General features: G+C 44.6%; 1 protein-coding gene across 1 annotated transcript; it reads right to left on the reverse strand.

Annotated features, from left to right (window-relative positions):
- Positions 1-2,352: 2,352 nt before the first annotated feature.
- Positions 2,353-10,325, reverse strand: LOC108936862 (uncharacterized protein C4orf54). Its single transcript, XM_018756499.2, has 2 exons — positions 9,950-10,325; positions 2,353-9,254 (listed from the first exon to the last, which is right to left on the reverse strand). The coding sequence occupies exon 2, from the start codon at positions 9,186-9,188 to the stop codon at positions 2,715-2,717; it is 6,474 nt and encodes a 2,157-aa protein (XP_018612015.2). The 5' UTR covers positions 9,189-9,254; positions 9,950-10,325; the 3' UTR covers positions 2,353-2,714.
- Positions 10,326-14,126: the final 3,801 nt, after the last annotated feature.

A 14,126-nucleotide genomic window follows, 5' to 3' on the forward strand; every position in this document is an offset into this window, starting at 1 on the left:
AAATCCCATTATCGTGTTGAGTTCCCTCATAATCCATAAAAACAGGAAATCTGGGGGTATTTTGTTCAATAGGCTGGTAATGTGGTTGTTACTCACCGAGTGACAATCTGTCACCATGGTATTAGCAGATCAAGACCCTCAGAACTGGGGATTCACTTTTGTCATATACCGGATATTACATATAACTGGATATCCGTACATCATTTATTATTCATGTTATGCTGTGCACAGTTGTATAGATGTGTTCCATTGCATTGCTGCTTTTGTGGCTGTGTAATGTGATAGTGTGCTCCTTTCTATTGTGAAGCAATTCTAAGGTCTGATCACCTCATGTTATGTGAAACTTCACTGTGTTACCCAGTGGTGTCCACCAAGGGGCATTAGAAGACCACCCAGCTCGCAGTCAATGTTCCCCGTCACAGGCATGAGACTTGAGTGTTATGAACATGACATGTGCAGCATTTTTATATGTACACTGTTCTCTTTGCATTTTTTTGTACTTCAGCGTTGGGAAAACAGACTTTATACATAACAGCCCTTGCAAAACTGTTTTTTTTCCCCCTTAGATGTACACTTGTGTGGCACCTGTAGGGATCTGTAGATGTAGAACAACCTTTCCACATTTTATGATCTTTGAAATAACTTTTTTACACAGGATTTTCAATATCATGCAGTTTTGCTGTCAGGACATACTGTTCAGAAAAATTTCCCAGAGCAACTCCCAATCCACATAGCTTTGGGCGGTAGTACTGCACATTTTTTAAAAAGTGGCGCAGCTCTGGGCAACGTGAACCGTCACTGCGATCCAGAAAAATACTGACTTCAGGTTGCAAAAGTATTGATTATGGCAAAAACGAGACAAAACCTTAGTCGGAGAAAAAAATACGTAATTCTAGTAATTCTATCTTATGTAAGTACTTTTAGGAATTTTGTTACATAGGGCAAAATTCATTCATTATAAATAGCCACTTGTTCATCTTCAGGGTTGCAGTAGTTCAGAGTTTATCCCAGAAGTATAGGGTGTGAGGGAGGGTAGACCCTTGAATGGGCTCCAGTTCATCACACACACAAACACTTTCCTTATTGCTGTCTCATTACATAATAAATTTTGTATTTAATATCTTCCTTATTGCTGTCTCATTATATAACATAAACCACAAATAATCAGAAGAATAAAAATGTTGTTAGTTACTTGTCCTAAGGGGGTTTTGTCCTGGGGGTTTTGTCCGAGCCGTTTTGTCTCAGGGGTGTTTTGTCTGCACCCCCACAAACACACACACAGGTGGTAATTTAGCCACCAGTCTACCGAAAACACATGCCTATGGACCATGGAAGGAAACTGTGGTACGCAGATGAAACCCACATGAACACACAGAAAACATACTAACGCCACACAATCTGAGTTAGATTCAAACCCACACCCCAGAACACAATGTGAGGAACACTGTGAGAAACACCATCATACCAAAAAAGAAAACAATAAAAACAATCACATAGTTTTTTTATAAAGATTATTTAATATCTTTATTGTCTTATTTCTGTGTACAAAATTAAAATGTAATTTTGTAGATCTGAAAAGCTTATGGCTTTTTTTTTTTTTGCCCATAATAACATAGTGAAATAATAATAATTAAATTACTACCATGAAGATCAGGAACATGCAGAAGGCATGACATTTTGACATGTCTGAATTAACAAAGGGCTTTTTGAGGAGAAATTAATGGCATAATGATTGATAAATGTGTTCCAGCTACTGTGAGGCCGCAGCCTTCTCAGAAGGGTGTGTTCACACAACCTTTATGTGTGTTGTATTGGTGTTTCCAGCAATTGTTTTCCAATTAAACCCTCTTGTTTGCAACAATTATACTGTAATTGCACTGGAAATCCTGATGCCTTCACTGGTGTCGGAAGTCGGCACTGAATTTATTCTGAGCCATCCATAATCACTAAGGCTACTGGAGGTGAAAAACTGGTAAGAGTTAAAAAGGAGTGTCCTCACTCACAAACTCACATTTACAAAATGACTGCAGAGAATAAAAAGAAAAACCTTTGCGATTCTCACTCAAAAACCCCACCACACTAGTGAATACCAAGAGCAGAGAGTACATACGTTTTGCTTCTGCTAAAGAACCATGGCATAAAACAGCATTTGGCCAATCAAATAGAATAAAAGCACAAAAAGGGTTCTAATACAGAGAAACCCCCTTCCTCCAGAGCGAGCAATTCATCATTGCACGTCTACGCAAATAAGTGCACTTAAACATAAATTATTCAACGCATTACAAAATATGCTTCATATTATTTCACAAATGTGATCTCTAAGCATGAACTGAAATTAGTAAAATTTCATGTAACTTGAGGAGGGGCTTGCAGAGAAATGGTTGGAAGCGTCCCTGAGTTAAAACACAACACAGGGGGTGGTTTGCCCTAACAGGTCTTTCTATTCTTTCTTTCGATATCATACGTTGGACGTTCACTTGCTTCCCTCATTGTCAGTTTATGGTGAACTGCAAGTAATCCTTACATATTTTTTTTCAGATCATGTGAATGTTATTTTTCACTCCAATGATCATCACATATAGTACACAAAAGGAGACGGGGAACAAAGAGTTGAAAATCTGGTAAAATACTCACCCTTACATAAGCTGAGCGCACTATTGCTGAAGTTCCCCGTGGTTTTATTTCGGATATTTTCCACGCAACGTTAAAGATTTTCAAGACCGTTTAGCCCCTGAGTTAGGCAGGCCAGGAGGCAATTTGTGGTAAAAGTCCGGTGATGTGGGATTTGGACTTGCAGTCATCCCAGTGGGAATGTAATACATGCTCTCCAGGTAGCTCTGATCCAGTGGAGCGTGGCTTTGCACTTCTGGTTTTGGACTCTGGGTCTCCGAGCTTCCAAATCCTGCCTCATTCTGGTGAAGTCCTGGGGGTGGGGGGCCCTCTGGATGTCGAGTGGGCTGAGTAGCAGGGTGACGTGGGGCAGAGTAGGGCAGGTACTGCGGAGTGTACATGCTGGGGCTGTGCAGAGAAGGGTAAGGGACAGCGGAAGGGGGGAAAAGGCCAGAGTGGGAAATAGTCTGATGTGGGATAAGAACCTCCACATACTGGCCGGTCTCTGGGTCAAACAGCATCTTGCGTAGTGGCTGCACCGGCATTTCGATGTAGAAGTACTTTCCTGTTTCAGGGTCAAGCAGAACACGTCGAGGGTTCTGTCCATATGCAACACCACTTCCGCTCTCAGGGTACAGAACCCCACCGCTCCCTGTGCTCTCGCTGCCGTACTCTGGGCTGTAAGAAGTTGCAAAGCCTTGTGGACTGCACAGGTACTGGGGCCGTGCTTCTAAGGAGGGAACACTGGGCGAGTGACCATGGTGACTGTAAGGGCCACTCCCTACTAGCTGAGTGGCCAGTGGGGGTGGGCGTTGGTGCGCTGTTCGTCTGTCCCCTCGCAGGCTTGGAGGAGGCTGTTTGCTGTCTTCAGGGCAAGGCTGCAGGAGGTGGCCAGGACAAGATGGCACAGCAGGTGTAGGCTGAAGTGGATGGAACATGATGGGAGCCTGAGGGTCACTGGGTTGAGAAGTTTGAGGTGAAGGAGGCTGGCTGCTGAGGGACTGGGCATCTGATCTGTGTTGGCTCTGCCGGGATAGTGGAAGAGCGAGAGGGTAGGATGGATCCAGTGTACGTACTGGCGGTGACGGAGGAAGAGCGAGACCAAATGGTCGAGGGCTGGGATGAGCGGGAGTCAATGTGCTCTCTGAAGTGGAAGAGCATGGAGGATCATGACTTGTGGGATGGTATCGACGAGGCCGTCTGGCTGGGAGGTCTGTCAGCAACAGTGGGCTGAAGCTCTCCCGCTCGTCATAGCTCGGAGGGTCATCAGATGCATAAAAATGAGGTTTGTCTGAATGCCTCAGATTTCGGAATGGTGCTGTCTGTGCTGCTTGCTTTGCGTAGCTTGGTTCTTGAGTTGTAGAAACTGTTGATTGCTTTGAACTGCTTGTCGAAGGCTGTTCGGATGGAGATAATATTTTTGATTTCTCTGGGGAATCAGGAATTCCTGGACTGTGCTGATAGCTGAATGTTGCTGTTATTGCAGGTTGATGCATGTTTGCAGATGTTGCCAGCATTGTCGACTTCTGTACGTAGCTGGTGGTACGTGTTTCTTCAGTAATAGATTCTTGCTGTCTGTATCTAGATGTTTCTGACACAGTTGTTTTTTGTGTATTGCAGGCTGCTGCTTGGGTCTCCTTCTCTGGAGATTCAAGGCTTGCATTTTCCAGCTCCACCGTTCTTGATACAGTAGGATCTTCCTGGTGAAGTCCATCTTTAATCTCCACAAACGGCGATGGCTGAGGAGAAGCAGCTCTTTCAGGGGTTGTAACAGAATGCAGTGCTGCCCCTTTCTGCTGCCCAGAAACATTTTCTTCCACTGAGCAGCTCTGCAAAGGCACTTCTATCCTGTTAACATGCTTAGTAATGGTGTTTTTCTTGTCATTCGGAATATCACAAAGTCCTATGTCAGCCTGGAAACCCTTCTCCTTCAAGAGCATGGACACTGAGCGACTGCTGCTCGTGGTAGTTAAACTCAGTGGAGGTGGAGCTGATGGGTCCTGTCCATCATTAGTTTGCCCATCTTGCAGAAGAATCAGCGTAGAGATCTCCCTTTCCTTGTTGGGGAACTTAGGCAGACTTTTCACCTTAGAGAGTCTTTCAGCCCCCATCTGTGCATTTTCTGCAAGGCTGTTTGATTCTGCCTCAGTGAGAGTACTGACTGCACAAGTCTGCCCATCAGATGTCTTAATATTAGATTCCAACATGGAGACCTCCTCAGTCAAAGCGTTCTTGGGCGTGAAGCAAAGCGAAGCTATTTCTGTGACTTTTTCTTGAGGAGCCTGTGGTTTTAATGTCACATCAGACACTAGAACCTTGTCCACTTTCTCATTCTCAGCTGCAGCACTACCTACTACCTTGTCATCCTTCTTGCCGATAGCCTTGGATTCAATCTGCATCGGTGGAGTTAGTTTCTTCTCTCGCCCTGGGGAAACACGGTCTTCTGTTGATGGGGCAGTTGCCTTAAATGACAAGTTGTAGGTGTTTTTCACAAGCTTTCGCACGTCTCTTACTTTGACCATTAGGCCTTTTTTGTTAGTATCATTATCGACCCATTTCTCAGCTTCATCTTCACTCTTGTTGTCCACTGTTTCACCCTGTTTTTCCGTTTTTCTAGGTATAAGAGTTTCAGGATTCTCCGCTGGCATTATCTCCAGATCAGGAGTCAGACGTGAAGCCTTTTCCTTTTCTCCAGCAACACATGCTTTGAGTGTTATTTCTGGGGTTTTAGACAAAAAGATGTTCCTGGTAGTCTGTTTATGGTTTGCTGGCTTCACTCGGCGTTCGTCCTTTCTGTTTGTCATTCCACTCCGCATGCTTGGGATTCGAGTGGCAGCAGCACTTGTGTTCCCTGTACTGGTATTTGCTGAGTCACTAGAGTTTTTCTCCCACGGGTCGCTCTTAACTAGCTTCTGTTCTTCTTCTCTAGGGCTCTGTTTCTCCTTTTTCATACTCTCAAAAGGAATGAGAAGTTCAGACCTTATCCCCGACCTCGCTGAGATGCTGCTCTGAGAGTCAGATCCCACGCTGCCACTCGGAAGAGGGCTAAGGCTAGATTTATGGGAGGATCTCTGATGGGTACTGGAGGAAAAGCTTCCATGCTGTTTGTTGGAGTCAGATGGTAAGTTTGGCTCTGCTCGTTGTAGGTCTTCTGAGGATAAACTGCAGTCTGACGGGAATCCTGAGCTTATGCTGGACAATTCTGTTTTTGATGACTGTTTAAAAGGTGGTGATTGAGATGTTCCTGATGATTTCTCCATAGTCACGGAAGGGCTGACTTTCCCATTCTGTACTGGCACCTGCTGGTTTGTGAATTTGGTTTCATGCTGCATCTTCCTAGAGAGAACACTTTTGATGAAACACGTAGCCATTTTGGTTTTGCCAGAAGTCTCATCCAAAGACAAGGACTTTTGTAACTTCTGCTTCCTATCACTTGAACCTACATTACATTTGGGTTGGAAGGTCTCTTCCTGCATGGCAGCTGGAGTGCTATGCTGACGCAAAAGTATATCTTTTGAATGTCTAGTTGTGGATGCAGTCTCAGATGTAACTTCGCTATTCTCACTAGCTCGAGATTCACTGGTGTCACGTCTCTTTAGTTGGATCTGTCTCTTTGGAACAGTCCTCTTACCCCTGCGTGTCTCGTCCCGGCTCTCCAGAGCTACATCCACACACTCAAAACTTCCCATCTCAAAGCGCTTTGCTCTGTCAAGGCGGCTTAAAGGCAGCAGAGAGGGTGCATGGCGAGATGGATCATCATTTTCATGACGTGTGGAGCCACGGAGGTCTGCATATGCTGACCAGGCATTGACACCAGTGATGTCTTCGGTGGATTGCTGTGAGACATTAGTGGAAGACCTGTGACTGGAGTTGTAGACATCCAGGTAGTCCACCTGAGGGCTTGACAAGCTCTTGAAGGCCAAGTCTGTGAACCACTTCACCTCGTTGTCAGTCTCATCTAACTCACTGCCCATGCTGGAGTTTTCACTGGAGTAGTCCGGAGCAATGGAGCTGAAACCGCTGTTCAAAGTCCTTGGTATTAGTTTGGACTTCCTAGAGCAAACTTGGTGCTCGTCCTCTGAGCCCTGAGGCTTGACTGAGTTCTGGTGCTGCAGTTGCTGGGTTGCAAGGAGACACTCTGAATAACAACGAGCTGTCATTCCCGACAGTGGCTGTCTGTATGTGGCTGTCACACTGTGGTTTGCAGGCACTTTTCTATTCCTAGCACTGAATGACAGCTCAACCTGTTCCTCTCTGTAACTGGCCACCCCCCACTTACCCTCCCCTTCTTCTCCCCACTGATCCTCTCCCCCGCTCACGACCCCCTCCTCCCTCTCCCCGTCCCTACATTGCTGGTTGTTGCACTCTCTGCTGATAGACTTCCTGTTACTTAAACTAGCACAGGGACTTCCTGCAGATGTAACAATTTTGTTTGGCTGCTGAAAAATGTTGGCTAGTTTGGTGCTCACTCCTGTTTCACGTTGTTCGGGGCTGCAGTAGATCTCCTTGTGCAGGTTCTCTTGGCTACCAGAGGGACAAGTCAGGGCTGCATTTGGTGCGTACAAATCTTGTGGGGTATTTACTTTGTGCTTGGGAAAAGTTTTGCATTCAGCCCATAGGTCGGTATTGCTGGTGTTGTTTCCTGACTCTGCTGAGGGACTTGTAGCCCTTGCATGAGGTGAAAGGGTTAGAGTAGATCTAGTACAGAGAACTGATGGTGGTGTGGCCCTGTGTTTTGGTGAAGGGGATCTAGTCTTTGCTTTAGGTGAAAGAGATGAGCCTTGAGGTTTGGGTGAGAGGTGTGCAGACCTGGGTTTTGGTGAGAGAGATCTATCCCCAGATTTTGGTGAAGGGGATGTGTCTCCAGGTTTAGGGGAGGATGCTCTCACTTTGGGTTTTAGTGATGAAGATGAATCTATAGGTTTGGCAGAGGGAGATGTTGACCTGTGTTTTGGTGAAGGCGATCTAGTCTTGTGTTTTGGTGAAGGAGATGAACCTTGGGGTTTGGTTGAGGGGTGTGCAGACCTAGGTTTTGGTGAGGGAGATCTGACCTCAGATTTTGGTGAAGGGGATGTGTCTTCAGGTTTAGGAGAGGAGGCTCTAACTTTGGCTTTCAGTGAAGAAGATGAATCTTTGGGTTTGGTGGAAGGTGATGTTGACGTGTGTTTTGGTGAAGGGGATCTACTCTCGTGTTTTGGTGAAGGAGATGAACCTTGAGGTTTGGTTGAGGGGTGTGCAGACCTAGGTTTTGGTGAGGGAGATCTGACCTCAGATTTTGGTGAAGGAGATGTGTCTTCAGGTTTAGGAGAAGAGGCTCTAACTTTGGGTTTCAGTGAAGAAGATGAAGCTTCAGGTTTAGGTGAGGGGGTTGTAGTTCTACATATCAGTGACAAGGATCCAGGCCTGAATCTTGGTGAAAGGGATGTACTTTCACAATTAGTCATGGGAAATGTAGCCCTGGGTTTTGGTGATGGGACTCTAGGCACAGATATGAGTGTAGGGGATGTACCTTCAAATCTGGCTGTTGGGGATGTATCCCTAGGCTTTGGCGAAGGGGACCTACTCTCAGACTTGGGTGTAAGGGATGTACCTTCAATTTTGTTTAGGGGGGATGTATTCGTGAATTTGGGTGAGGATGATCTAGCTTTAGATTCTAGGGAAAACACTGAACCTTCATATGTTGTTTGAGATGATGTAACACTTAACTTTGGTGAGGGAGGTCTCGCTCTGGATTTTGGTGAAGGGGATGTACCTTCGGGTTGGGGTAGAGAACACAAAGCCCCAGGAATGGGTGAATTAGATGCAACCCTCGGTTTGGTTAAGGTGGATGTAACTCTGGATTCAAGTGGGGGTAATTTCACCTTTGATTCTGATGTGGTACTGAGACTGGGTGAGGGAGATTTTGTCTCAGGTTTGCATGAGCCAGATGCAGGCCTAGGCTCAAGTGAGTGTGACAGAGAATGGTGACTGAAGGAAGGGGATGTGCTCCCAGGACTGGGAAAGGTTGTTGTATCCTCAGGATTGTAGTTCATCTCTCTGAGCTCAAATGGATGTTTGGTAACATTATTGTCTGACAAAAAGGCACTGCTCGTGCACTGAGGTGAAAATTCTCCATTTTCTGATATGCGTGAACTGCCACGATGGTCAAGGAAGTAACTGACATTATCAGATTCAGCAGGTATGGGATTAGATGATAAAGAAGTTTCTGGAGGTGAAGGAGAAAGGGTTTCTTTAGAATCTTCATAGTTTTCACTGGAATCACTCAACTGCTCAGAGCAGAGAGCTGTGTGATAAGAACCTGATGAATCATTATTGGTGTCATCTGCGAGGGAAAAATCATCCACTTCCTTAGTTAAGGACCCCGAGGCAGGGCTGCAAGAAAGTGTTGGTGTGTCACAGTCATCTCCAAAGATGTCACACAGACAAGTAGTCTCTGAGATGGTGCTGTGGTGACTGGGGATACTGATGATATCAAAGATCTCCACACGGTCTGGCCCATCCCCATTGCGCATACTGAAGCTGTTTGGCACAGTATGGACAACAGAGAAGCTGTCCTCCTCTTCTGACCACCTCTCCATCTTCTCGTTCCAGGATCCAAGACCAAAGCGCTCTATTTACCATCCAAGTCATGTGTTGTGTGGCAACTTGATTGGGAAACAGAAAATAACGCTGAAGCCTGATACATTCATTGATTCTGAAAATATTTGTCCCAACACATTCGATTCATTATTTGATCAGCAGGCATGTCTTTGCAAAATAATGAACTTATGTGAATGAGTTACAAGAAATGTAGCCTAAATTATGTGCTGTCCTGCACCATAAAAAATCCTTCGCACTAACTGAAAATGGTTGCATTACAAAAGAACACATTGACAAATTAAAAGTTGAATAAAGACTTTCGGAAATACAGAAAACACACATTATGGAAAATACTGAACTATATAAGACTTTGCAAGTCTTAAACTGAATGCCTTTTTACTATGCATCACTCATACCAGATTTAGATCCATCCACCAGTGTGATGTCATCATTTTCTTATTAGCTCTCACATGAAAAATTTTATTTGAACATCTTTATTCATTAAATTATAAACTATTACATTTTGTACCTTGTAAGTTCATGTGCATTCAGTGTTCTGAGTAAAATAGTATTTATTCTAAATGGAGTGAGATCCTTTGCAAATGGTAAGCGTATCCCACTTTTTTAGCTTTGAAAGGACGGAGTACATAGAACATCAAATGTGATCTATGTCTACCTAGCATACCTGATTGGCACATATTGTCTTTTTTTCACCGTTGATAGAGGGTGACTGTGAACAAGTGAAAGAAAAGTACTGTACCTTCAGGTGAAGTAAAGCCACTCCCTAGGAAGCGATCCTCCAGGAGAGCCTTCGCACAGTCGTGCAGGGGAACCCAGCAAGGTCCACTGCTTCATCCGACACTGCAGTAAGACAGTCCACGCAGTCCAAATACAAGAGGCACCACCCTAAGTGTCAAGTGCCACCACATTAAAAAGGAATGATTTTAAACAGATGAGTGGAAGACAAGCTCCCCCCTCCCTCTAAGCTTCATCAGAACACGGACTCGATGAATCTGACCGGTATTTTTTTATTCCCCTGCTGTGGTTTGGCAGTAGAGCCCCAGTCTGGGTCCAGCAGAAAAGGGAGTTATAGTTAGCAGCAGGTGCTGATCCAGCCACTGTCAGAGCAAGTTACTGGAATCTGACACGCAGGGCCAGCAGTCAGGGAACATGTTAAATATAAACCTCCATCCCACCACAGTAGATAGCACAGAGGAACAGGCAAAGCTAAAGGAGAGCTGGGAAAAAGAGCACTCCCTTCTCCCAGACAAATGCTGAAAAGCTGGTCTGCTAGCCGATCACGCATCCTATACAAGTCAACCTGGAAAGGACATTTGTGCAGAATATTTGCCTTTCATACATTCCTCTATCTGGAAATGACTATATTAAACACATTACAGAGCAGTCGTTTCTATTTGGATATGTTTATGCGTGCCATGTGACTTCTCTGGAGTTCAACTGTGCCGTGATCGTGCGAAGCTGTATCCTAATTGCGCTTACAGTTAAGTTTCCGCTGTGCGGCAGCAATGCTAGAATTCATTAGATTGGCTCCCAGTAGGGGTTGAAATACACACCACTCTGGGGAAAAGGATTTGTGCATTTGTCCAGTTTGCCTTGGCAGTTTTAGGGAGTTAGGTGATACAGCAACAGGGGGGCGTGGTGGTGCGGCAGGTTTGACCAGTACCCACTGTGTAGCGGGTCTGAGGTTCGAGCCCTGCTTGGCACGCCTTGCAGAAGACAGGCGTCCGGTCCTGGGTGTGTCCCCTCCCCCTCCAGCCTTGTGCCCTGCGTTGCCAGGTAGGCTCCAGCTTGCCATGACCCCCCTTGGGACAAGCAGTTGCAGACTGTGAGTGAGTGAGTGAGTGAGTGAGTGATACAGCAACACCTCAGCTGTATGGTGGCACAGAACTAATGTGTGAGATGTCTTTTACAGTCACGTACAGACTAGCATAAGAATCAGGTCGCAGCATGTGGTGTCCATAGTGCTGGTGTGGCTTTTCACCATCCTGTAGGTTACAGAGAGTGCAAGTGTGTTAGGTAGACAGCCTGCAGAATGTGGCTACTTCTCTTTCCTCCAGTCGAGTGACAAAAGGGACAGACTCCAGGCACCGACATCAGAGCACTCAGCAGTAAAGAATGCCTGGCAGTCAGGCACAGCTTTGGTGTAGAGGGGAGGATTATGGAATGAGTGCTGACCCTTCCCATCCTAAATCCAGTGTGACACATGAACCCATCCCTCCCCGATGACAACATCTCTGAAATATCACATTCAACCAGGTGTATCACTAGACAGAATGATAAATTCTGCACCCAGTAGCTGTACTTCATGCTAAGAAATGACATTGCCTGGGTTTCATTGATGGCTCAGGTTGAGCCTACTGAGAACCATACTCTGCTGTTGGATGTGATCTCTGCAGAGCTACTAGGATGCATATTTTGGTTACTGCAAAATAAAAGTGGGAACAAAAGCTATCAGACAGGATTTAAAAAGACATGGTTGCCCACTTATGATTTGGATTTTTTTTTTATATTAATGAATGGGCCTTTCTCAGTCTAAAGTTCCATGGACTTTAATTGGCCATCCACTAAATTGAGGAATAAATCGTGATATAGTAGCAGGTTTACAAAGTTACCTTTAGGGTTGTGTAACTGAGGAGTTTTAAGAAAAAAATAATCAAAACTATATATTACAAATGACAATCATAATAAAGGACAATGTAAAATAAATTCCTCTAAACCACACCTATACCACCAATATAGATCTAATGCCTCCGCTGAATCCATAGTTAAATGTAGACAATTCTATAAAATTACTGACAATTTCATACAGAACAGAAATGCCATAAATTGAAAATATTGTTTAGCTGATTACATGTAAACACACACACATTGACTTAAACCACTTGTCCCAAGCAGGGTCACGGTGAGTCAGAGCCTAACCTGGAAACACAGGGCGCAAGGCTGGAAGGGGAGGGGAAACACCCAGGACGGGATGCCAGTCCATCACAAGGCACCCCAAGCAGGACTCAAACTCCCGACTTGCCAGAGGGCGGGCATGGGCCAAACCTGCTGCGCCACCGCATCCCCCTCACATGTAAACACTTGCTACAATAACGCCTTGGGGTTCCCCCAGAGGAGCTGGAGGAGGTGTGCGGGGAGAGGGAAGTCTGGGGGGCTCTGTTCGGACTACTGTCCCCGCGACCCGGTTCTGGATAAGCGGAGGAAGATGGATGGATGGATGGATACTTCAGATATGACAGTTTATCTACTTTGTTTATGCAGGGGCGTGGTGGTGCAGCGGGTTTGGCCTGGTTCTGCTCTCTGGGTTTCGAATCCTGCTTGGGGTGCCTTGCGATGGAGTGCTGTCCCATCCTGGGTGTGCCCCCTCCTCCTCTGGCCTTGCGCCCTGTGTTGCCAGGTTAGGCTCCGGTTTGCCGTGTGTGTGTGTGTGTGTGTGTGTGTGTGTGTGTGTGTGTGTGTGTGTGTGTGTATGTGTGTGTGTGTGGTCCAATTAATGTGTACAGAAAATGCAGTATTACTGCAGTTGTTCCTCTCGGTCCCCAAATGGGAAGCAGTACTACCAGGTGGAGTAATTATCTATCTGATGCAGGTGTTATATAAAAAATCTTTGTTTCCAAGGTATGGTTCGTGATCTACCTAATCCTGCGTGATGAGATTAGGTCCATGTGCAGCCTCACTCATTCAGAACCATCTTGGCCATACACCTCCAGCAGCTTCCGAGGTCCAGCGTGCCCTACACAAATCACACAAATGAAAAACCAATGTTGTCACCAAACAAAGAGAAATACAGTGCAAAGCATGTGTGTGTGTATTTTGGGTGCAAAAACTCATTTTATTTTCCTTTTACTCTTAGGATTTACTCACAATCCAGAATGCTGGATGTAATACAGAGCAGAGACAGTACAAATACAAACATGATTTAGAAGCAGAATTTAAACCAGTCTTTTAAGAAGGAATACAGTACTTTACTGCATAAGCGAGAAGATAGAATGTTCCCGAAAAAAGGCTATAGCGCCATCTAATGAAACAGAAAAATACAGTCCTTTGAATTGTTGTAAAACACCCTTGATTTCATTGAAATAAACAGGAAAAATAAATCATGCATTGCTGAACCGAAAAGGTTAAACAGTTTTGTTATTATTTATTCATTTAGCTCCTGTTTCTAACAGCTTACTGAAGTTTGTGGGGACAAAGTACTTTCATGTTCAGCTTTAATTTTTGATGTGGCTCAAAGTTAATAAAAATGCTAGAAAATCTTAAGTAACTTTTACTTTTTAAAATTCAGTCTGAGACCTTTAAAGGACCCAGTCTGTAAATGTATTGTGGGAAAACTGTATTGTTGGTGTTATTGTAACTGGTTGTGCAGAAATAAAGGTTCAAAGTGGCTAGAAACTGACAAACACTGGGAATGAATCAGTCAGAAGATGAAGCTGAAAAAGTAATAAAAGGCGATGACAGGAATTGTGAATTGTTTCCATTTTAATATCATTTGAAAAAAAATCTAAATAATGAAATAAAAGCCTTTTTTGTTTACTTATTATAGCTTTTTTTTTCCTGAAGATCTCACAGAACATAAAGAACAAATAAATTGAGGGACATCTGCATTCTTAAGATTTTATTAATCGGGATAAAGTAGTAATAGTGACTGGATTTATGCATAAATTTGAGTTACTGAGTTGTGAACACACTTCCAGGGCCAGTTCCAACAATTCCTATATAGGTGCAAATTCACAGGCACACAGCGGACAGACGGGGATGGCCATTTACACACACTGCAATAAAGAAAACAAACAAAACCCAACAATATATTGCAAAAGAACAACCCCTGACACACCTCTAAATTTGCAATTCCAGCCAATATACATAAGAGAACAGGGGAGAGCTGGTAGCGTAGTGGTTGGTGCTACTCCCTTTGG

The sequence above is a fragment of the Scleropages formosus genome, chromosome 13, assembly GCF_900964775.1.
Source record: "Scleropages formosus chromosome 13, fSclFor1.1, whole genome shotgun sequence".
NCBI classification, from domain to species: domain Eukaryota; kingdom Metazoa; phylum Chordata; class Actinopteri; order Osteoglossiformes; family Osteoglossidae; genus Scleropages; species Scleropages formosus.

What these genes read in the sequence shown, in the direction of transcription:
- LOC108936862 (XM_018756499.2), bottom strand. Translation starts at nt 9,188, where the DNA reads ATGGAGAGGTGGTCAGAAGAGGAGGACAGCTTCTCTGTTGTCCATACT.